Source organism: Petaurus breviceps, unplaced genomic scaffold (genome assembly GCF_028583685.1).
Source record: "Petaurus breviceps papuanus isolate PSGF00001 unplaced genomic scaffold, PetGlider_PUasm1.0 91133, whole genome shotgun sequence".
NCBI classification, from domain to species: Eukaryota; Metazoa; Chordata; class Mammalia; order Diprotodontia; family Petauridae; genus Petaurus; species Petaurus breviceps.
Genome location: NW_027187419.1, coordinates 62,153,416 through 62,177,710, shown reverse-complemented (window position 1 = coordinate 62,177,710; position 24,295 = coordinate 62,153,416). Strand labels below are relative to the sequence as shown.

Genomic DNA, 24,295 nt, shown 5'->3' with positions numbered 1-24,295 from the left:
AAGAAGAAATAGTAAAAATAACTAACATTTACATAACCCTTTAAAGTTTACAGAGTGCTTTATAAATATTATTTAATTCTCCCTCACAACAATCCTGTGAGGTAGGTGCTGTTATTATCCTCATTTTACAGATGAGAAAACTAAGACAGACAGATTTTAAGTGACATGCTCAGGTTCACACAGCTAGTGAGAATCTGAGGCTGAATTTGAACTCAGGTCTTCCTAACTCCAGATCCAGTGCTCTGTGCTTCCTAGGAAAAGGGTACACACACACACTCACACACATGTCCCTTTGCAATGGCAAAGAATTGGAAAGTGAGAGGGCATCAATCAACTGGGAAATAGCCAAACAATTTATGGTATGTTATTGAATACAATTGTGCCATAGGAAATTTTGAAGGGGACAATTTCAGAGAAACTTGGGAAGATTTGTATGAATTGATGCATAGTGAAATGAGCAGTACCAGTAGAACAAGTTATACAGTAACAATGATATTGTACAGACAAACTACTTTGAAAGACTGAGGGATTTTTATGAATGTAATGACCATGATTCCAGGATTCCAGAGATAACTGACTCATGATGAAATATGATACCAGTCTCTTGACAGAAAGGTAGCCAGTATAAATCGAGGCATTTTTTTAGTGGACATGGCCAACGTGAAAATTTGTTTTATTTGGCTATACATATTTATAACATGGATTTTGGTTTTTCTGATTAAAGAATAGAGAAAGGAAACAAATTTTCATTGATTGAAAAATTAAGATTTAATTTTTAAAATGAATGTAAAGAGGTAGACTGGAACCAGATGATATAGGGAGTTAAATACTAAGCTGAAGAGTTTGTTTTGTTCTAGAGTCAAATGAGCATGGGAGTAAAAGAGTTAAGCTTGTTATTTTGGCAGCTGTGTGGATAATCAATTGGTGAGGGGAAGACAGGAGTTCAGTTAAGTCATCTCAAGAGTCAGACAAGAGAAGAGAGGGATCTGAATGACCATGGCAATAGTCAGGTGAGTGGAAAAATGGGACTGATATGAGGGATATTGTGGACACAGAATCTGCAAGACTTGATAACTGCCACACAGGATTTATTTATTAAGCCAATGCTATTTCTTTCTTCTTATTTTTGAAATTTGATTGTGAAGTAACAGTGCAGCTGATAAACTTGATTTTTTTTCACTTTCATTGTTCAGTATTAAAGGAAAATATCAATTTTTCTTTTCTAGGTCAAAAGTTATCTTACTTCTTTCTCTTCTCTTTCTCCCTTTCATTTACATTCCCTCAAAATGAGGGGCCATGGTCTTTAATGGCTAACACCAATTCTTTTATATGCAATATTATATAATGTGCATTATGTTATATTTCATATATATGTATGTGCACATATTGGCGGTGGAAGGCAGAATAAGATCTGTTATTTCATTGGTATAGGTAGCTGCTGAAGAGGAAATTCCCTCTACACATTCAGATCTGAAATTGCTGTGTAACTTACAGCTTCAGAGAGTTACTTGTAGCACTGAGAAGTTAAATGACTTGTCCAGGGTCACACAGTCAGTATGTATCAGAGGTGGGACTTGAACCCAAGTTTTCTAACTCTGAGACCAGTTCTCTGTCCACTACTAGTCTAAGCTTCCTCATACACACGCGCATGCACATGTTAAAAGAACTGACTGGGCAACAGATTAAAAAGAGAATTTTTCCTTAAAAAAAACAAACAAATGATATTTGAATAGTATAGAAAGTGCAGTCTCAAAATCAGGAAGACCTAGACTCCAGTCCAACTTCCAGCAATTCTAGCCTTAGGCAAGTCACTTCACCCAGGGAAAAGGACTTGAATCTAACTAAGTCTTGCTTCCTTGGGGTTCAGGTTGTTTCTTCACAGATATAGAAAGGGATATGGAGATGGATATCAATATAGATCTGTGAATTGTGTGTAAGAGCCCATAGCAAGCAGATATCAAGAGTAATAGCCTCCATTGGATCATATACCAAACTCACTGCCATAAATTGCTCTCCTTTGGTTCCCAAGAGAAAAATAATCTATAATATGATGATATAAAACTATTAATGGCACCAATGATAGGTATAAGTCAAATGCTTTGAATGACAGAGCTCAAAGATTACAAATAATCTTGTTCTTCTCCTCCCCCCCACCCTACCCCAAACAAGTTCTTATTATGTCAATAGGTTGGCAATGTTTAGCTGCACTTATCTCCTCTGCCTGACTTTACCTCTCTTGCTGATGTTTGTTCATTACACAATATTTCCTGTTCACCTTCACCTGGGGGCATTTAAAACATTCCAAACTGGTAGTGCATGCGAACAAGTATTTTACCTGCATATTCAGCAAATAAAACCAAGCTAACTCTGTGAATGACACTCATTCCTTGTCAGGCTTCCTAGTGTGACTTTGCTGTTTCTCCTGCAGAGAAGTGAAGCATGGATATCCAGATGGTCAATTCCATGGACTTTGGGGAGTTTGTTGATGTTTTGGGGAACATTATAGAGAAATGTCCCCTGATTGCAGCAGCCATCTGGTCCCAGCGCCCATTCACGGACTCAGCTGATTTAGAGAAGCATGTGTTTGACTTTATAGAAGCCCTTCCACACTCAGGTAAGTTTCTGTCAGTCAATTTGGCTTAAAACATTTTTATCCTTTTTTTTTAAAGTTAAAATGTGTTTGTCCTAAAGTTGAATAAACTTCATGTAGTTTATGGTCTGAGGTCAAGTGGCTCTCAGATATTTGAGATAAGCATTTACAAGAACAGGAGGAGCAGCTGCCTCTCCTCTATCACTACACGGACTGAAGACTGCGCTCTGGTCCCGTCATTCCATTCCAAGGTTAAAGGTCAAGCTCAAGTCCTTCATTCCCTCTTCCACAAAATGATCTTCCTGGGAAAGTCTCGAGAGCAAACAGAAGAGCTAGCTCAGGGTGAGATTCTCTCAAGAGCCCACAGGAAAAGAACACATGACGGATCTTTTCTTTGACCTGGGCTAAGCTGAGCAGGGCAATGAGAGAGAATTAATTTTGATCCATTCTTCAGAGGGCTGGGTGGAAGGAGATGAAGATTTTATGGGACCTAGTGGAGAACAGATAGGGAAGATAAAGCCCACTTCTGAGGAGGAAGAGGGAGGCCAGATTCCCAGAGACTCAGGTGACAAAGGCATCTGGTCCATGCTGTATATCTCAGGAACCAAGTCCCTATTCTTTATTCCATCCTTTCTCCATCTTTAGGAAAGGCTGAAATAAATGGAGATGATTGGAGAAAGAGAAAGTCTAACCCTAACCATAGAGGATTCTAAGTGATTATCTCAGGTTAGAGAAGAGTCTTGCTTTTTATCATAGGGCAAAGCACATATACATCAATCATTCCCAAGCCTTCATTTTTGGCAGCCAATGGTGTCTCTGTTAAATTATAACTCCAGTATTAATTTAATAGGGCAGTTATGTGGCACAATGGATAGAGCACAGGGCTTAGAATCAGGAAAACTCATCTTCATGAGTTCACATTTGACTTTAGACACCTAATGGCTATATGATCCTGGGCAAGTCACTTAACCCTGTTTGCCTTAGTTTTCTCATCTGTAAAATGAGCTGGCAAATGCAATGGCAAACCACTCCAATATCTTTGCCAATAAAACCCCCCAAATGGTCACAAAGAGTAGGACATGAGCAAGAATGGCTAAATAATAACATTAATCTAATAGAGCTTTAAGGTTTACAGAGTACTTTACTTATAACCATTTTATGAGGGAAATACAAGATAGAGAGCAGGGAGCCAACGATTTCATTAATACAGGGAACTCTGGAAAGAAAATTACCTGAGACAATGGAGGCTAGGACCTTTTCTGTAACTTTTATAGTCAGATATTTATAAATCTTAGTGATTAGCTATGATCAAAGAGGTTAAGTGATACTCCCAGAGTCATGAAGCCTTTATAAGCCAAAGGCAGCACTTAAACCCAAGTCTTTCTGCCTCCAAAAATAAGCCCTCTCTTCACTAGAACATGTGGCTTCTCAGATGTGAGAGTAATTTGGCTACATCAGTCACCCAATTGATCACCAGGGTTGATTTGGCTTATCTAGATAGCTAGGTTGGTGTTATCTTACTCTGTCTGCACCCCGTTTGATATAAAAGGATGTCCACGTGAAAATACAACCTTCCCTGAAGACTGTCCTTCAGTCAAGGGTATGCAAATAGCTGTGCCCTCCTGCCAAACCCAGCTCCAAGGTCCAAGAGGGAGATGGCACCAATATATCTATTTTATGGACAAGGAAGCTGTGGCTCAGAGATATTTAGCTATTTATCCATCACACTCCTACATGTCAAAGCTGTGTTTTGAACCCAATGCCAAAGTTCTTTTGCTTATAGTGGGCTAACTCTGGATTTAGAGTCAGAAAGTCTAGGTTCAGGTCTTACTTCTTCTACTTGCTACCTCTAGGGCCTTAGGAAAAATGTTATCACCTCTCTGGACTTTCGTTTACAGGTCAACCCCCTACTCAATAAACTCCAATGGCTCCCTATTACCTCCAAGATAAAATTTAAGAAGTTCTTTGGCACTCAAAGTTTTTTTTTTTAAAATAAACTAGCTCCCTCCTCCTGCCCTGGTACCCCATCTTTCTAGTCTTCTTATACCTTACTCCATGACATCCAGTGACACTGACCTTCTGCTTGATCCATAAACAAGGCTCTTTATGCCTTAGCTCTGGGAATTTTCTCTGGCTGTCTCCTATGCCTGGAATACTCTTTCTCCTCCATTCCAACTATTAATCTCCCTGGTTTCCTGTAAGTCCTAACTAAAATCCCATCTCCTAAAGGAAGGCTTCCCCAACTCTTCTTAATTTTGTGCCTTCCCTCTGTTAATTATCTTCTATTTATACTGCATATAGCTTGCTTTGCATATATTTGTTTACATGTTGTCTCTTCCATTAGATTGTAAGCTCCTTGAGGGCAGGGACTGTCTTTTACCTCTCTTAGTATTCCCAGAACTTAGCGAGCGCGGTGCCTGGCACATGATAGGTGCTTACTAAATGTCTCTTGAAGTGAATTGAATCTGTAAAATGAAGGGATGGACTAAATTGTTTGAATGTGTCTTATAGCTCTAAATCTTTGTATGATTCCTGCTGTCAAGAGGAATTATGAAATTGGGGCACAGCTAGGCAACTAATTAATGTCAGTTCATTCTACAAAGACAAAAACTAAAGATTGACAGAACTGAGAAATTTCAGAAATCAATCAGTGCTGTCAAACTCAAATAGAAACAACCATTCACACCATAAAGATTCCTGCAGGCCACATATTGACTTAGAAAACCACGGATGAACATTATCTACATTCCATTGTATTTTAAAATTTTTGTCAAATCTTTCCCAATAACCATATGTTTAACACTGATTTGGTCCGAATCCCTCATTTGACAGGTGGAAAAACTGAGATCCTGAGAAGTAAAGAAGACTTACCAAGGTCACAGGACAAATTAATGGCAAAAGCCGTTAAACTGAGGACTCCCAATTCTCATTCCAGTAATAATTCCACTGTGTCATTTTGTCTTTCTTTCTTTTTTGGAGTGGAAAAGGCAGGGCAATTGGGGTTAAGTGACTTGCCCAAGGTCACAATGCTAGTAAGCGTGTCAAGTGTCTGAGGCTGAATTTGAACTCAGTTCCTTCAGACTCTGGGACCAGTGCTTTATTAACTGTGCCACCTTGCCACCCCCATTTTGTCTTTCTTTTGCCATGGTCTAATGGAAAGAACAATGGCTTCAAAATCAGGATACCTGGATTCTAGTTCTAGTCCTCATGTAATAATGTGTATTTATTTAATACTTAAAAAAAATAAGCTCATTGATATCTTTTGTTTTTATGTCATCTTCATTTCCAAATACATCCCACCTTTCCCCTAATCAGAAAACAAAGAATAAAAAACAAATAGATAAAATGTAAAGAATTCAGCAAAATCAACCACCACATCAAAGGAGCCTGATAGATAGATGAGGATGTACCTCATCTATAATCCCCTACTTCTGCAAATAAGGGTTGGTGATTATTATTATTTTGTAGCATTCAGTTTCATTTTTGTTCTTACAATTTACATTGTTGTAGTCATTGTGTATATTGTTTTTTCTAGTGCTGCTTACTTCACTTTGTATCAGTTTGTGTAAGCCTTCTCATGCTTCTCCATATTCTTGATTGCATTGTTTCTTTGGGTGCAGTAATATTCCACTATATTCATAGCTCACAGATTTTTTTTTTTAATTCATTCTCCACTCTATGGACATCTCCTCTGTTTCCAGTTCTTTGTTCTTACAAGAAGTGCTGTGTTGTGTGTTTGTATATACACAGACACATGTATATGCATGTATGTATGTACATGTATGCATGTATATTTATATATACAAATCTGCATCTATCAGTAACCTATCTTTCTATCTTTAACTTCCTTGTGGTATATGCCTACCAGTGGGTAAAGGGTCTGGACATTTTAGTCATTTTCTTAGTATAATTCAAATTGCTTTCCAGAATGATTAAATTCACAATTCTACCAACAGCATACTAGTGTGTGTGTGTGTGTGTTTACAACCCCTCTAGCATAGGACTATTCCCCTCTTTCGTCAGTTTTGCTAATTTGCAGAGAATGAAGTGAAACCTCAGAGTAGTTTTGATTTGTATGCTCTTATTACAGCACCAAACAATAAAAGGGAATCTCAACTCTGGTAAAGTTGAGGATTTATCTATTCTGTCAATGGAAATTTTGTGAGCACTGATTGTATATAGCACCATGTTAGAATCAGAGGTGAAGCAGAGATTGGGATCATAAAATTATGAAATTGAGAGTCAGAAGTAACTTCTTGGAACATCTGTTCTAAATTCTTCTTTTATCAGATGTGAACAGCCCTTGTCCCAATGAATTTACAATCCTATGGTGGGAAATAAGATATGTACACCAACTACTCTAATAAGATGGGATGTGAGAAGTGCCCTAAGAGTAGTGCCAATAAAGTGCCATAGGAATTCAAGGGAGGAGGGAAGCTCCTGGTTGGGTGATCAAAGAACACTGGGACTTAAAAGGTACATAGACTTCTGAGAGTGGGGGAGGGGATTTCAGGCCAGAACTGACAAAGGACAAGGCATTTTTAGGCAGTAATGGGTTTCCAGTTTAGCTGGAACCTAGAGAGCCTTGAATGTCAGACTAAGGAATTTGGATTGATTTTGATAGATAGTGAATACCTTTGTTTGGAATTTTCATGAAAAATTATCCTATAATAATTAAAACTGTCTCTGTGAATATATCCACACTGTGTGTATGTGTACATGTACATGTTCACACCTAAATATATGTAAACAGACACATAAACACATATATCACCGGAGAAGATTTAAATATGTGAATTTTTCATGCATTTGACTGAAAAGTTAAAAAAAAAAACCCTCCACAATTGTTTAACTGGAAAGCTGAGGTGAAGGCTAAAAGTCCGGTTTCTAAGGTTACATGGAAAGACTGGGTAAATTTGGTAAAACTGTATTGAATACTAGCCAGTAGGTGGCAGGCCAGGATCAGTATTGGTCTTTGTCCACACACTCTAAATACTTAAACTCAGAACCTAACTGGCCCATAACTTGATAACAACAGCAATAGTAACTAAGATTTATAGGGCCCTTACCATGCACCAGGTGCTGTACTAACAAAAGGTTAAAGTTATACAGGGCTTGATAAATGTACAAAGCACTTTAGGTACCTTATCTTTTTTGATATTTGAAGCAAGGCTGTGAGCTAAGCAATTCAAATGTAATCCCCATTTTATTTACAGAAACACACACACACACACACAGATGAACAAGGAACAATACCTGCCTTCAATGAGCTTATAGCAGTCCAAAGAGTTATGGAAGTTAGAGGGGAGGGAATTTACATTCATCTGGCAGAGGAGCAGAGAAGGCTTCCTGGAGAAGAGAATTCAGTTGAAGGTAACTAGAACAGTGAAGGGTATGGAGGCAACATGATAAAATGAAAAAAGTTTTGAATTTGGACACAGAGAGACGTGGGTTCAAATTCTGCCTCAGAAGTCCACTAATTATATGACCCTAGGTAAGTCACTTACCCTCTCTGGGCACCAGTTTCCTCATCTGGAAAATGAAATGGTTGGACAGGATGACCTCTAATGTACCTTCCAGCTCTGGATCTATGACTTTATGATATAAGGATTGGTGGGAAAAAGTAGCTATGTTAAGCCTAGAGAAGAGAAAAATTTGGAGGGGAAACACACACATTCTTATATTCTGTGACAGCCAATTTCAAGTGTTTGAAGGGGTGTCAGATGGAAGAGGGATTGCTTGGCTCCACAGGGCAGAAGCAAGAACAAAGGGTCTATAGAACTTTCAAAGACCCCATTTTAAGTATATTAGGGAAAACTTCCTAACAATTACAGGTGTCCAAAAGTGGAATAGACTGTCTCAAGAGCTGGTGGGTTCTCCCTCCTTGGAGGTCTTTAAGCAGAGGCTGAATGACTTTTAGTTGAAAGCTATCCTAAGGATTCCTTTCATGTATTAATTGGACTAGTTGTCTTATTGAGGCCCCTTCCAGTTCTAAATTCTGTGATTTGGGGAAGAAAATAGCATTTAAGCTAGGCCTTGAAGGATGGGTAGGAATTTGATAGGAAGATGGAATCAGTACATTCCAAAAGAGAAGGGAGGGAATGAATAAAGGAAGAGAGGCCAAGATGCTCCAGGTAAGGAGCCATAACCCCAGGCCACACCAACTTCCCCAAAACCTGTTTTTAGTTCTCTCATACCAATTTGGATTTATTACCACTTTCTTTGTTAGCATGGCCATTAAGACTCAGGACTTTCTAGAACTTGAGGGTGAGATGGGCTAATGGTGAGGTGTCTAAGGCAGCTCATGAAGATTTAGATATTTACAGAAATAAGGATGAATTCTTAGGTCATCTTGGAAAATGTCATGCTTCATTGGCATCCACAAAAGAGTACCAGATCTGAAGGAAAGTCTTCAGTAGTGTGGGCTGGTGCCTTATAGGAGGATGTTAACAAGAGACATACAAAAAGTAGGTATGGATGGGTTAAGTTCTGCATTTTTGGATGCAGACTTGAATTTCATCTAATGAAACTTCCTAACTATGTAATAAGTATAACAAAATGATTTATGGGAGATGCTAGGTCTATCTCCTCCTTAAGGAGCTGGAGTTGAACTAGTATATGCCTGCCACAATTTTCTCATGGGCCCCTTTACTGCCAGTGTCCTTCTTTATTCCATTCCCATCCCTCCCTCCTATCTCTTTTCTTCTGTGCCCTTCACATCTTCTTTTCTTGGTCATAAGAGTAATTCTATAGTTCCTATCTTTCATCTCCTTCTCTTGCCTCCTTATTTGAGAAGTTCTTTTCCTTCCTTCCTTCCCTTCTCTCTTCCTTCCTTCCTTCAGTTCCTTCCTCCCTTTCTTCCTCCTCCTCCTCCTCTTCTTCTTCTACTTCTTCCTATCCCCCTATTTTACTCCCCTCTCACTGACCTATGATATCTCTCTTTTCTCTTGGCATCTTCTTTGCTGCCCCTTCAGAAATTTCCCTTGCTACTGTCTTACCTAGTCCCTACATGAATCCTCTCTTTTCTTCAAGCAACTTAAAGGGGTTATGATTTCTTAGTTCTGATAATAACTGTGTATGACCTTGGGCAAGACATACCCTGTGGACCTCAGTTTCTCCATCTATAACATAAAGGAATTGAGTGAAATAATCTCTAATGTCCCTTTTCAACCTTGACTCAGTGATTCTATGATCCTCTGACTGAGTACACCTAAATTCTAGTCTCAGTTCTGCCAATAACTTGGGAAACAGAGTACAGTGGGAAAGAGCATTGATTTTGGAGTTAATGGACCTGTGTTTAAATCCTTGATCTTAATTTTCCCATATATATAATAAGGCTATGCTAAATAATTTCTAATCACCCTTTAAATTCTAGTACTCTGTGATTTAACAACACTATCTCTCAAGACCTCTTTAGCCCCTGGGAATTCAGTAACAGGTGATTGGCTCCCTTCTCCACTACAACCCCCAGGCATTGCAGCTACCAGATGTTTGGCAGCAGGACAGAATAAAGTGGTGACTGCCATCTGTTTGGATCTGTGACAGCCAACTGGAGCTAGGGAATGAAAGTGGAGTTAAGCACCAAAAGAAATGACTTAAAAGGATACACATACATATCCTTTCATACATGCATTGGACGCATTTTCAACTCTTGATAAATATTAACAGGGAGATATATTAATGAGTACAAGAGGGGATCAAGAAAAGAAAGGAAGTATATGGAGGGATGGAGAAAGCAAAACCAAAGTAGGATTTGAGAAAAAGGGAAGTGTAGCCCAAAATATGGGAATTTCCACTGACACTCTCAAAGACCAGTAGAACAATCTGACACTTAAGGGGCAAGAAATAAGAAGGGAAGGGAAAGGGAAGAAAGGAAGGACATTTATTCCGTTCGGTCATTGTATTCTACCTTGATACAGAGAGAGGAAAGTGGGGCTTCATCTAGAGGTAGCTATGACAAGAGTCCTTTTGAGAGAGGCTGCTTCAAAAAAGTTTTGAGTTTCTCATTTCTTGCCTTCTCAGTAGGTGAAGGAGCAGCTGGAAGGAAGGAGATAATTTGAAACTGAAAATAAAAATAAAATTGTGAAAAAGAAAAAAAGTTCTTGAACCTTTCTGAAGCAAATCCCTCCCATCAAACCAAAGTGTGCTCAACCATCAATCAGGGTAAGCTAGATTCAGAAAGAGCTGACTTTCCATTCCACTTCAGCCCAACATCACCTGTGAGGGCTCAGTTTGGACACGTTGCTTCATCTAACCCACACATTCAAGGACTAAAGTCTGGTTCAAATAAATCCAGTACTTCACACAGTGGTTGGTAGCTGGTGCTACCTATACTTTTTGTATATACTCACTTTGTGCTTTGTGCCAGATGGGACAGAGAACACCAGATGATGGGGACAAACCTATTCAGTACAGGTTTATTCTACTTTCTTAGTAACATGTTTTCCAGCAGGTTGTCTGTAAACAGTGGAAGGAACAGGGATAAGAAAAGCAGCCAGCCACCTAAAGGGAAACACGTGGGAGGAAGCATGCTCAAGGAAGGACATTTTTATTATTGTTATAAATATATATATATACATATATATATATATATATATATATATATTTTAATGGCCCCTGAATTGAGCTTTCCCTAGCAGGTAGGTATTTATTTTGTTTTCTGTCACAGGAATTTCAGAACTTGGGGGGAAGATGGGGTGTGTGCAGTTTTCAAATCCTGCTTGAGTAAAATGCATCAGTCTTTAAATAAAAATTTGTAAACAGAACCTTATTTTTAAACACACAAATGAAGCCATCTATTTAAAGAGATCTTATGGTTACTTATTTTAAGTCAATAATCCTCTTGGAGTCACTCCAAATTTTCCTTTTTTTTGTTAACTTCTCTTTGCTAAGCTATTCAGCTCTCCCCCAGCCCCCACCATCCCGTTTTGCATAAATAAGGCAGCCAGTGTTAACAACAACAATAATGAAGCCGTTAACGATCTTTCGTCTTAACCGTTCCTCATTTTTTGCCACCTTCTTCTCTACAGATATTTTTGATACAGATAATTTGAGATCAGAAAATGTCAGGACTTTTGTGCTGCTGTTCTAGCTGAAGGACACCCCAAGTTCCCTAAACTTAAAGAAAATGAAGAAATAAATTCAACTGTTTTGTTCTCTGTTCTGTCGGTACATTATATTCTTTTTCCAGGAGGCGCAAACTGTGTCACAGTGCCACCAAAGGACCAGGCCAGGCCAGTCTCCTCTGGGCAACCACATGAAAAATTCCTTCGATTTCACTCCTATTGATTCTAACCCTTAAAAGATGGGGGCAATTTGCTCCCAGTGAAGCCTGAGTCTGGGATGTCTTTGGAAAGGGCGGGCACGGCCAAGGGACCAGGGCGCAGTTCTTCTGAGAGGAGGGAATCGGGCTTTAGTTCAAAGGGCCAGAGAATTAAAGCTGGAAATAGGTTTCGTTGCAGTTAATCATCTGCATTGCCCTTTGGCTGTCTGATTCTAGAAACAGAGAACTGCCACTTGGATCACAGGTTCCTGGGGTGTTTATTTGCTAAAGGGGAATAGAGGCCCCATGTTTGATCAGATACCTCAAGATGGTACGCTGAGGTCAGGCTTTATTCCGGGCCCTATCCCTCTTGGAACAGAGTTAAATCCAATCCGATTCTAGAGTATGGGCTCTTCTGTCCCGAGATCAAAGACCCCTCCCCTACGTTGGTCCCCAACCTCCTCTCATCACCCCCTATGAAGCGGCTTTGAAAAGGTCTAACATGTTCAGAGCTTATCTAGTCTCTGCTCCGAGGCAAGCCATAAATTCCGGGTCCTCTCTCCCGGGTTGTTCTGCCTGAAGGTCTCTGAGAACTCTAGCACATCCCCGTCTTCCCCCCCCCCCCCCCATGCCTTATAGCAGACTCCCCCCTCCCCCTGGAGCGAATTGAAACCACTGGAGGAAGGAAGGAGAGATCTGGGATATTTTAAGAGATAGGCGCATCCGTTACTGAAAGTGCTCCCTCTTCGAAATCGCAGAACACCCTTCCCTCTATTCAGCCTCTTGTCTCCGGGTTTCCCTTCCTTCCCTCCAGTCCCAGTCAACTTTTCCCTGATCGATGCCCCGGGGAATCACATTAAAGCCATCCTGGGGGGAGCAGTGTGCTGGGAGTCGGGCGGCGCGGCTGACTTGGGGTTTGTGTCTTTCAGGGAAAGAAGGGATCCTGAGGTGCCACCCAGACTTAGCGGGCCGGGAGCTGCAGCAGGGAACGCTGACCCCGGAGTCCCAGAGGGAGCAGAGGGGCGCGGGCCTGAGCAACCTGGACCCAGAAGAGAGTCTCCGAATGGGACAGCTCAACTTGGAGTACAAAGAGCGTTTTGGCTTCCCCTTCGTGATCGCTGCGCGTCTCAGCGACAAGGCCACTATGATAAAGGAGCTGGAGCGCCGGCTGCGCAACCAGCCCGCCCAGGAGTTGCGCGCAGCCCTGGACGAGGTGCGCAAGATCTGCCACCTCCGACTGGAGGACATCCTGCGATCCCCGGAAGACTCGGCCAAACTGTAGAACTCTAGTGGGGCGGGAGGAGGAGGAGGTGGGGGGAGGTGACAGTGGGAGGAGGGCAATGGAGGAGCTTAACTTCAAGTTAGAAAATAACAACCTTCATCATCAGGAGAAGAGCGTGCCTTGCCCAAGTATCTATCCAAAAACAGGATGCGAATTCACAGGTGATGGAAGTGTAAGCAAGCATGAACTGAATTGGGCAATTGAGGCAACTAGCCAGACACATCCAGCTCTTCAATTCGGTGGGCCACAGCAGCCTGAAATTTAGGTAGGTTTTGCAAGGAATTAACCAGTTTATTAATAATGCTTGGAGATAAGAAACAGCATGACGTAGCAGAGAGCTGGTCTCAGCGCCAAGAAGATATCAGTAGAAGTCTCAAACATTTCTATCTAATATGCATCCCCGGCTGTGTGACCCTGGGCAAGTCAACTAACCTCTCCAAAGACTACAAATCGCAGAGTAATTGCTGATCTGCATCGATAAACATTTCTCTCACTGGGAGTTCTCTGCATTAATTAAATTAAAAATCAGGACAAAATTTTAAAATACCAGAAATAGTTATAGAATTCCTTTAATAAAAAGCATCATCCTTAAGAAAAACCATGCAAGGCAGGAGGTAGACATTTGCTACTTTTTTTTTTTTTTTTAACAGATGAGCAAACTGAGGGTCAGTGACTTTGAGCCACACAGTAAAGTATGGGGGGAGGGCGGCAAAGAGGTGGATGAAGTCTCAATTCCCCTTCACTTTGAGCTTGTTGACACAAGACACAAGATTCTTAAGCTCTTAACTCGGTATTTTCCAACCTGCTCCCAGTAACCCTGGAGCAAAAGTGAGGCTTGAAAGGGGAGGGGGAAGGTTGTCTTTTTTTTTTTTTTACACCCTTGTTCATTTGTTTTTCTTCTCTTCTCAGACTTGCTATACACTAGGTGTTTGCATTTGAGGGGAAATGTTACTCTCCCCTTAGGCATCTAACAGCACCTGCTTTAACAGAAAAGGACTTGTTCATAGATGGTAAGGGAGTGCTTGGAGTGATTATTTTAGAGGATGGAGGAATAATGGTGAGAGAGAACTTGGCTAGAAGGAATAGCTCCTCTGAAGACTTGGGCGTGGGGCACTCCTGGGAGAACTACAGAAAGTCTTTAGGTTTAGTAGCTTTAGAGAGACTTCTCTTCAAGAATGGTTGCTAGTTCAAGAACTTGGTGGATCTTGGATATCTGAGTTGTGTGGTTTCTGCATGTCGAATAAGGAACCAGCTGTTTCTAAGCCATTGTTTAAGGATAGGGTAATATAGGACTGGCTAAACAGCTACACTATTGAACCTTTCCTCTGCTGTGCTCTAAAACACCAAATGAAATCAATCATTCAATGATTTTTATTGAGTTTACTCTACAAGATAGTCAGCTGGGCTTTGTTGGGATTATTTTTAAAATCTGCCCTAAGTCACACAGCTAAGATGGTGAAGGATCTTGCAATTTAGATAATATAGAGAAATTGTTCTCTAGAAAAGTATTTATTGGAAGACCAAGTGACTCTCAGCCCCTAAATTAACCATTTTTCAGACACTGATTGCTATGTGGGGATTTGCTGGACGTAGAACTAGAATAAAAACTCATCAAACATTATGAACAATTAATTGTTACCCACTAGGTGTTTTATTCTTCCTGTTCTTCAATCAGTCACTGACTAAGTATTTATTAAGCACCTATTAGTTGTCTAGCACGGTGCTAATATGCCTGGCAAAGACAATGTGTGTGTGGGGGGAATGTCGGCCTGCATTAAGAAAGGGCAAACTCCAATATGGTCAATGTAGCTGACATTCATACCTGGGCTGGGCTTTGTTATAAAGGGACCAGGAACCTGAAGAAAGACAAGGCAAGGCAAGGCAGAGTTTACTCCAACCATATATGGGCCTAGGAGGTGAAAGATATTTAATAGTCACAAAATCATTGGAAATTTTAACCTATTCTTCAACTACTCCCCAAATAACAATATCCCACAACTCACATTTGTTTCAGATCTAATTGGTTGGTTCCTAATTCAGGAATTTTCTTTTACTTGCTTAAGCATATTTTCACAAGGATTTTTATTTTCTTTTTCAATATTGCGGAGGAGGAGTTCACAGTGAGAGAAAATCGATTTTTATTAGTTGGGAAAAAATAAAATTATATCTCATTTAATCTTCAAAACCCTGCAAGAGAGTGAGGTCAAGTATCATTTTCTCATTTTGGAGGCCCAGTTTAGGTTGAGAATTGCTCAAAGTCATACAGCTAATATGTGTCAGCTTAAATCCAAGAAAATCCATTACTCTCCACAATATCATACTTGAATTGAAAGTGAGTTGAAGGTGAGTTGGAAGGTTGTCTTCCTTTCCAAGCTCTCTGCAAATTGGCTCAACTATGATTCCAAGATATGGATCCCTGTACATGACTTCTTGAGTACACTGGAGCTAAATGACTAAGGAGAGAGAGAGAGAGAGAGAGAGAGAGAGAGAGAGAGAGAGAGAGAGACTAGTTAGTTCCAATCATATCATGTATGGGCCTGAGCTTCAGAGGGATGGGCATTCCTGAGGCCAGGACTTTAGAGGGGCTTTCTACAAGACAACCTGACAGGTGAACAGCTGCCTCCAAAGCCTGAAATGAATTCAATTGACCAGTTTTAAATCTGGGAGTTTGAAAACCATTGCCCTGAGTTGTATAAGGAAATTGATTCATACCTAATAATATTATTTGAAAGCTTAACCACTATATGAAAAGTTTTCTATTTTCCTCTTTTTGGCTTTCAAAACAAGATGCAAATGACAGGATTCAAGCCAAAATTTCTGCACCCCTTCCCCTTCCCTTTTGAAAACATGGCTATAAAACAGATCTGCACCTCTCTGGGCCCTGAAGCTGGGTTTCCAATGACGTTTCATGAGTTCAAAGCCCATCCAGAGGAAACTGTTTATTCTTCTTGACCCTTCCTCCCCCCCCCCCCCCCCCCCTAGAGCAGACTCTGAATCTAGTCCTCTGGGAGGGACTAAGAAACCCAGGAGACAGTAATACCTATCTTTATCCCAAGGATTCAGATCTTCTCCTCCTGGAGGGTTACCCACCCCGGAGGTAACCCGGATGGAGTGAAGCCAGGTGAGGGAGGCCACCAGAGTACGCACTTAAACCCTATTCCTGGGTGTCACCCTCCTGGTTACAACATAACGACTTCAGCTTAAAGAATCCCAGGGAAGCGTATCCCTGAAAAGTTTAATACTAGACAGATTGTCTCATTACCTTATCTCCCTATCCCTCCCTCCCCCCAAACCCCTCTGTCTTTCAGAAGAATTGAGACTCTTTCTTGTTCTTTCTGGAAGTGCCAAACACTGAAAATAGTCCCTGATGACTAAGGCTATATTCCTATGAAACACTTTCTTGATCAGATCCCAAAGGCCCCCTCATACAGTACCATCATGTGTGTTCTGCTCATGTCTATTTTTATGATGCCTTCCTTTATCTCTGTTTTTGTGTATGTAGTATAAAGAAGGACTGACACAACACACGCTAAACAAATGAAAATCAATCAAGCAAAACAATCAAGAGAATAACAGTTATGACAATGTCTTTATCTGTCACCTAGCTAAGAGAATTTTACCTGAGCATATGGGGCTATAATTATTTGATTTGTGTCCATATCATTAAAAATAATTTATAGGAGAATCATCTATGGGGGAGTGGGTGGGAAGGATTGATAATACTGTGTGGGACTGGATCGGTAGGCAGTGGAGGACAAGAGTTAGTTTTATTTTTATTTTCCATTTTCCTACCTGCAAAAGCCCTCTCCCTAAGTCTGGACTTCCTGGTGCTCTAACCTCAAGAGGGATTAGAACTGATCAAGACAGAGATTGATGAAGATTCACTGCTGCTCCGAAATAAAATTGATAAATTTATAAATCATATTAATAAAAAGGTATGGCTAGATAATCCTTAAGGCCCCTTCCAGGTCTAGGTCATATGACTTTATAATCCTAATCAGTGCACCAAGGAGACCAAGTAAAGGGAACCCAGAATGGAAAAATAATATCAGTTTGGGGGTTTTGAAAGCAAAATATTACACTTACACACTGGAAGGTAATGAGCAAAGTAATAAACCAGATAGCTTTGGAGTTGTCCTCAACTCCCTCTCTTCCAATATAATTTCATTTGTATGCTTCAGACTTAGTTTTCAAAATCACTAGAATGTCATGTTCATATGATACAAATTAATGAGTTCTTTTGCAAGGTGGACTATTGTTCAACTGCAAATTAGAAGCATGCTTCCTCTGCAGATAAGACATTGCAGAAAGACTGAAGGCAAACCCAAATGTCCACTGGCTCTAGATTTAGTTTTCTTCAATAAATCCTAGTTAACTACAGTTTCACAGTAGCTCTGAGAATCTATGAGAAAGGGTTAGCAAGTTTGGAGAAGAGAATGGTACTTAACACATAGCCTATTCTTTCTAAGAGCAAACCTAGACTGTATTGGCAAAAAAGGTTTCACTGAAGATTCTACGTATAGTCTCTTTCATTTTGGTAAAGAAAGGCTCTCAATAGATGGACTTTTTTTTGAGACCTCTTAGTAGAGGGAAGGGAAAGGGAAAATAAGCATTTACATATCTCCAAGTATTTCCCAGGCACTGTGCTAAGTGCTTTTAACAATATTATCTCATTTGATCCTCACAATAACACTTTGATGTAGGTGCTGTTATTATTTACATTTTATATTTGTTGAAACTGAGACAAGGACAGCATTCTAGCCATTGCATCATCAGCTGTGTATAATCAGAAAATAATTAATCAAAAAGTGTAGCAGAAAAATTATTGAAAGTAAGAATAAAAGAGGAATAACACTTCCAGACCTCAAACTATATTATAAAGCAGTAATGGTACTAGTTAAAAAAAAAAAACAGAAGAATAGATGAATGTAATAGATTAAATATGGAAAAAAATCTGAAATAATTTACCTCAATAGCTTTGTATGCTATAAACCCCCAAACATAAATTGCCTAGGAAAGAATTCCCTAATTGGCCAGAATTTTTAGCAGAATTGGAATGCAGTTTGTCAGAAATTAAGTCTAGACCAACATCTTGCATCACATATCACAATAAACTAAAATAGATACATAACCTTAATATTAAAGGTTATCCCCTTTAAAAAACAAATTAGAAAAGAACCAAATCAGGTATCATTCACAGCTCTGGCTTAAAGGTTTTTTCTTAATCAAACACAGGATAGTGTTGATTGTATATAATAGATAAAACAGATGATTTAAATTACATCAAATTGAAAACTTTTGAGCAAGACAAAATTAATGCAAGTAATATAAAAAGGAAGGCTGTGAACTTAGAAAAAATCTTTATATCCAATATCTCTGATAAAGGTCTTATGTCTAAGATATATAGGCAGCTAGAAAATTATATAAGAAAAAAACTATTTCTCAATAGAGCAGTGGGCATAGGATAAAATAATTATAAACCATTAATAACCATATGAAAGTATACTCCAAGATATTAATTATCTCACATTCATTAAGTTGATGGCTATCTCAGCCATTTGGCAGTAAAACTGAATCCACAGAATACTTTATCTTTAAATATGGGTGTTCCCCTCACCAGCCCCCTACTGCATGAAGAGAAGACAGACTATAGAAGAGAGGCAGTTGGTGGTGAAGTAGATAAGAGTACTGGGGGTCAGATAGACCAGAGTTCAAATTCAACCTCAGACACTTGCTAACTGTGTGAACCTAGGCAAGTCACTTCACCATTGTATGTCTCAGTTTCCTCAACTGTAAAACCTGGATAATAATGATGGCACCTACTTTACAGGGTTGCTGTGATGATAAAAGAGGTTTATAAAGGCATTTAACTCAGTGCCTAGCACATTGTAGGTGCTATATAAATACTTATTCCCTTCCCCCTTTGCTTGGGGGTAGTAGAGGAACATTTTTCATTCTTTGTGGAAAGTCTGCTCTCCTGTAAATCAAATAAGGGCAGATGTGTGCAGTTGGGACCCTTTCCTATTGTTCCTGGATGATACCAAATCTATTTCCCTTGAAGCCTAATGCATGTGGGCAGGTGGTGGGCTTACAGGAGACAGCAGTGGGAAAGAACAGTTATATTGATTCTGTTAATGTGCATTGTTAAACAGATCTGGATTCTCCTAGTGAATGGGGGGTTGAGTTTTTGTTATTGTTGGATGATAAATTATTGCTACTTAATAGACCTTTGCTAATTTTAATTGAGGGAGCTTTCCAACCCTGAGCAGTGCTTGGAAACTAATCTCAAAGTGAATCGATAGAATTGGCATTTATTTTTTTAATACTTTCAAGGCTAATATGGATAATTTAGAGAAACTTCTCCTCTCCTTTCCTTTTTTGTTAATTTTCTGGGCCATTCAAGAAAATGCAGACTATGTGTTGCCTTGAAGGGCATGGAGGCAGAGACTATATTATACAGATAATTAATCGTGCTTATCTAAATTTAGGCTTGAAAAGTATTTCAAACTTAAACTCTAATCTTAAAATAAGTGTCAGAGATATCATATTCTCCTTCCCTGTGCTTGGGGAGCTACATTTGCTATGAGGATCAGGGATCTGGGAGAGCAGGCACAAACACTATAGACCTTTGGAGCTATGGAGGCCCAGCTGAGTCAATGATCTGTGGATTCAAGGAGTGTCTCATCTCCCTTCTGGGAACACTACCTCCCCATTCTCTTTCCTTCCCCTTCTACTGTGTGCCCCACCCCAATACCTCCAGCCTATGTTTTGAAGAATCAGAGCCTCAAAAGTGAATAACTCTCATGACTAAAAGTCTTTTGGGCACTTGAAATGTTAGGACCTAGTAGAAGTCACTTTAAAAAAAAAACCCACTGAACTCTTTGGTAACAGATGTCAATTATTAACATTTTATCTGGATCCCCATCCCTACTACCTCTGTTAGGAATGAGAACTGTACCCTCATTTCTCTATACCCCGAATCCCTCCACTGTCTCCAACATTGCTAATGCCTCCTCTTAGCTGAAATCACCTCCAGACTTCTGCAAATTAGTGTAGTCCCAACTTAACTCTGTCCTTTCTTTCCTTTGGGAGTAAGTTGTTTGGGGGTGTCCCTTTCCATTCAAATTCTCAATTCTCAATAGGATAAGGAAATAGAGTTCTGTTGATTGAATTTGTATGAGTTATCATTTCCCAGATTGTATTGGCAAGCCCTGTAATGTTTTCCCCTCAAAAATATTAATTGTGAAATTGTGTGTATATAAAGGATGCTTACTCTGTAAACTCATGAACCACACAGTCCATGAGGTTTTCTTGGCAAAGATACTGGAGTGGTTTGCCATTTCCTTTTCCAGTAGATTAAGGCAAAAAGAGACTGTGACTTGCTCAGGGTCACAGCGTTATTGTGTGAGGCCATGTCTTTGGGACTTCAGGCCCAGTGCTCCATCTACTCAGTCACCTAGCTCTAAGGATGCTTTTTATCTGAAGTATTTTTCAACAAGGAAAAGGAGCTTAATTTCCTTTGTTTTGCACCAAAATTGCGCTACCAGTATGTCTCCTGGATCCCCCCCCCCCCCATTCCCTACTTCGTTCCCTTTCCCCCCTTTCATTCCCTTCCCAGCATTTATAGCATCCACTTATATGTACTGAAAGGCCAAACGTGTTTCAGGGCCAAATTCATTTGTTGAACACTGGGCTAAGTGGAGTAGGAAATTTTAACACTGAAAATACATCAGAGTAAGCCAGATCACTCTTCTCAGTTTAAGTATAAACTAATGGTCCCAGGAATGAGGAGCTTTAGATTTTGGACATCCCCAGGAATTATCTAGAAAGCTTTAGTCTACAGCATCCATCAGGAAGAGAAGTCATGATTCTGGAGAAATAGCTTTTCCTATTGATGCACAACCAATGGGTGATTTTTCTGTCCTTTCTGGGTCCTTGCATCTAAGAGCTGGATTTAGGTTTGGTATATTGTTGCCTTCTCCATTATGTCTGCCAAAACACCTGCTGGTAAGGAAAAAGCCACGGAAGGGGAGGCAAGTAAGTCCAGAGAGCCCAGAAGGATCCAGGGAAGAGAACCAATTTCCAACGTTTCTGTTGGAATCAGGAATGTCAGGGTTCGATTGAAAAACTAAACCAAAAATTTTCACTTTTCCTGTCCAGTCACTCTTCTGCTTCTTCTCTACCTTCATCCTTAGCCTATTTTTTGGGTCTTAGAGTCTGAGTACCCTAAAATTGTCGCTGAAGACCCAATTCGTTGTTGGAGAAATAGTTTTCCGGAAAAGTTTTGGAGTGGGGATAAGAAAGACATTTATTAGCTTCTGAGACCCAACTCAATCGAAAAAGGACACTAGATTATTTAGAGACCATTGACTTCCTCCAGCACCCTTTTCTCCCCACCTCCCCTTTCAGCACCTGACCTTTAGGTCCTGAGCTGTCAGAGAGACATCCCCTTCATGGTAAGGGGATTACTTGAAATGGACTTAAGTTCCAGACCAGCAGATCGATGTATAGTTTCTGAAAAGGTTAGTTTTGCTTAAGGATTCACTTCTGTGGAGTGATTCTTCCCCACATCTCCACCGCAGCTGTATAGTGCTAAGTTCCCTGCCCCCATCCTCCCGACTCTTTTCGTTCTTCGTTTCGGACGGGGAGAAGGAAGCCCTCTTTCCGGAATGGAGAGCCCCCAGCCTCCTGAGCTCCGACTGAGAAGCCCCAGCAATTAGACTGCGGCCTGCCGAAGGGGCCATAAAAACGCAGGAAGCGACTACTCCAGGGTGAAGAGAATGGCTTTCCCCAATAAACCCGATTGTTTTCAAAGAATGTCTTGGATTCCAAAGAAGAGCCCTCCGCCCTCTGCCCCGGCCCTGGGTGGACAGCGCGGACGGGTGGGGGCCCCAAACAACAGAAAGATAGATTGTGTCCAGAAAAAAAGAAAGGTGTTTGCTAGATCAAAAGTCTGCAAACTGCACCATTTTTCCTTCTCCCCATTCCAGTCAGGAGCAGTGCCTTTATCTTCCAGTCTTCCCTTAACTCCATTATCGCTCATTCTGACGAGTTATTTAGAATCGGTTGAAACATTGGGCACAAAGATTCCTCTTTAATGACTTCGGTTGTAAGAGAAGAAGAAAAGACAGCATAATACTACTTTCTGACCGCATTTTTTTTCAACATATTTACCAAGGAATGAGTTGGAATAGTTTGGGTCACGGACAACAGGCTCATTTTCCCTAGATGGTAGCCTGGACTGGTTGGGACAAAATTTTTGAGACGGTCGAGCTTTCTAGCGAGAATACTTTTGGGATACTATTTCTTCCCTTCTGAGTGGAAAGCTGAGGTGAGATGAGAGCTAGGAGCGCTAATGTTAAACTAGGAGGTGTAGTCGCTAGAATCCTGGGCTAGGAGATAGAGGACCCGAATTCAGGTTCCCGCTCCACCATGAAACTCCCTACAAGATCCTGGACTAGAAGCTTTGAGCCTCAATTACCTGGTCTGTAAAATATGTGAGGACTGATGTCTTCCTACAACAGTTGTAAGAGGCTCAAAATGTATGGGTCAGGGTTTTAGAAAGTAAAGACTAAAACTCTTAAAATTATTATCTGAGATGATCTAAAGAAGAATGTACAAATGCTTCGGGGCACGAACTCAGCTTCGGAGAGAGGAAAAGTTCTAGTGAAATCAATAAATAAACAGGCCAGACCTAGTTCCATCATCCATTTCTCCTCTTCAGAATGGTTTGGAAACCCTGTAGGTGACTGCAGTAAGATTCTCTTTAACGCTGCGCAGGGGTGTCTAATAGGAGTCGCCCATCAATTGAAATTATCTCCAACGAATACGAATTGCCAGCCAAGATGCCCCAAGTTTTTGTCCCCAATGAGGTGTTTTTAGGACCAGCCAATGGCACTAACCAGTTCAGGACTCCTGGCGACAGCAGGAGGTTCAAGCAGGATCATATCCGTTTCAATGTTGAGTTCTCCACCACTCTGAGAAGATTTCTCCACAGGCTTAGGGGCTAGGAATGGAGAGCTGGAGAAGAGAGCGTCCCTTGGGCAAAATGTTTATTTTGCCTCAGGGAAGGTTTTTGAATAGTTAAAAAGTCAATTCTACTAAAGAAGGTAGTTGCCTCTTTTTTTTTTTTTTTATAAGAGAAACCACACTCTCTTGGGATTTTGTAGCAATATAAAACTCCCAACAGGAAACCTGAATCATCTGAAGGATAAAATCGTTTCAGTCTACGAGAATCTTACACATACAAGCTTGACGTGGAGAGGAGAAGTAGCCCAGAGCCAGCACCATGATTTATCTTGTGCCACCAGCGAATCATTTCCTTGAGCTGGAAAATAAATAATTTAGTAGTGACAGGTTTCTGCGGGCGTGTGTCGCCTTTACTAGAAGCACAGGCTGGCTCCAAAGAAAGGATTCTCCCTTGGTATGTCACCTTTAGTTGCTCAGGGTACCTCGGCCACCATCAGAAGAGAATAAGAAAGGAATCATCAAAGAAATGCTCCTACCCACCCCCACTCCCAGTTTTTTTTTTAAGGGTAGAAAGAGTTTATTCGCCACCCTTGGTGCATAAACAGGAACGCTTTAGCCTCCAAACCTGGATCCCAGACTCCCACCAAGATATTTTCCTCTCTCCCTCCCTCTCTTTTGCAACCCTCTTGATTTAATTCTTTGAACCTGTGATTGGAGGTTAAAGTGCACGGGGTTGGAAGGAGGAAGCTCTTAAACAATAAAGGTTTGAATATTTAGCTGTGATCTGGTCGCTGCCCTCTCCCTAGCTCCCTCCTTATCTTTTCAAATGCAAATTTTGTTTAGGGGGGTAGAATGCTATATGCGCCCTGCGCCTCGACGTCTCCTGCCATTGGTGTCTGTGCCATTACTAATAGAGTCTTGTAAACACTCGTTAATCACGTAAGTGCTTCTGCCCGGGAACTCAACTTGTTAGTCGCAGCAACTTCTCTGCCTCGGCAACGAAGTTTCTCCTACTTCGCAGGGGAGAAACTCAAGGAGGAGCTGAGCGTGGCTCAGGCACTACCAACCACCCCCCCCTACTCCACCCTTTCCCTTCCCCACTCCCTTTCCCCTTCCCTTCCCTCCCCACTCCCAACCTCCAGCATCCCCACCCAGGCAGCATGGTGAGATCTGCTCTGGAGTTCCTGCCACC

General features: G+C 40.7%; 1 protein-coding gene across 1 annotated transcript; it reads left to right on the top strand.

Moving 5' to 3' along the window:
* The first annotated feature begins 2,439 nt into the window (after positions 1-2,439).
* Positions 2,440-13,134, top strand: URAD (ureidoimidazoline (2-oxo-4-hydroxy-4-carboxy-5-) decarboxylase). Its single transcript, XM_069080593.1, has 2 exons — positions 2,440-2,614; positions 12,782-13,134. Exons 1-2 carry the CDS (start codon positions 2,440-2,442, stop codon positions 13,132-13,134), a joined length of 528 nt encoding a protein of 175 aa, XP_068936694.1.
* The last annotated feature ends 11,161 nt before the right edge of the window (positions 13,135-24,295 follow it).

What these genes read in the sequence shown, in the direction of transcription:
- URAD (XM_069080593.1), top strand. Translation starts at nt 2,440, where the DNA reads ATGGATATCCAGATGGTCAATTCCATGGACTTTGGGGAGTTTGTTGAT. An exon ending in AGAAGCCCTTCCACACTCAG is followed by an intron (nt 2,615 to 12,781) that starts GTAAGTTTCTGT and finishes TGTGTCTTTCAG; the next exon opens with GGAAAGAAGGGATCCTGAGG.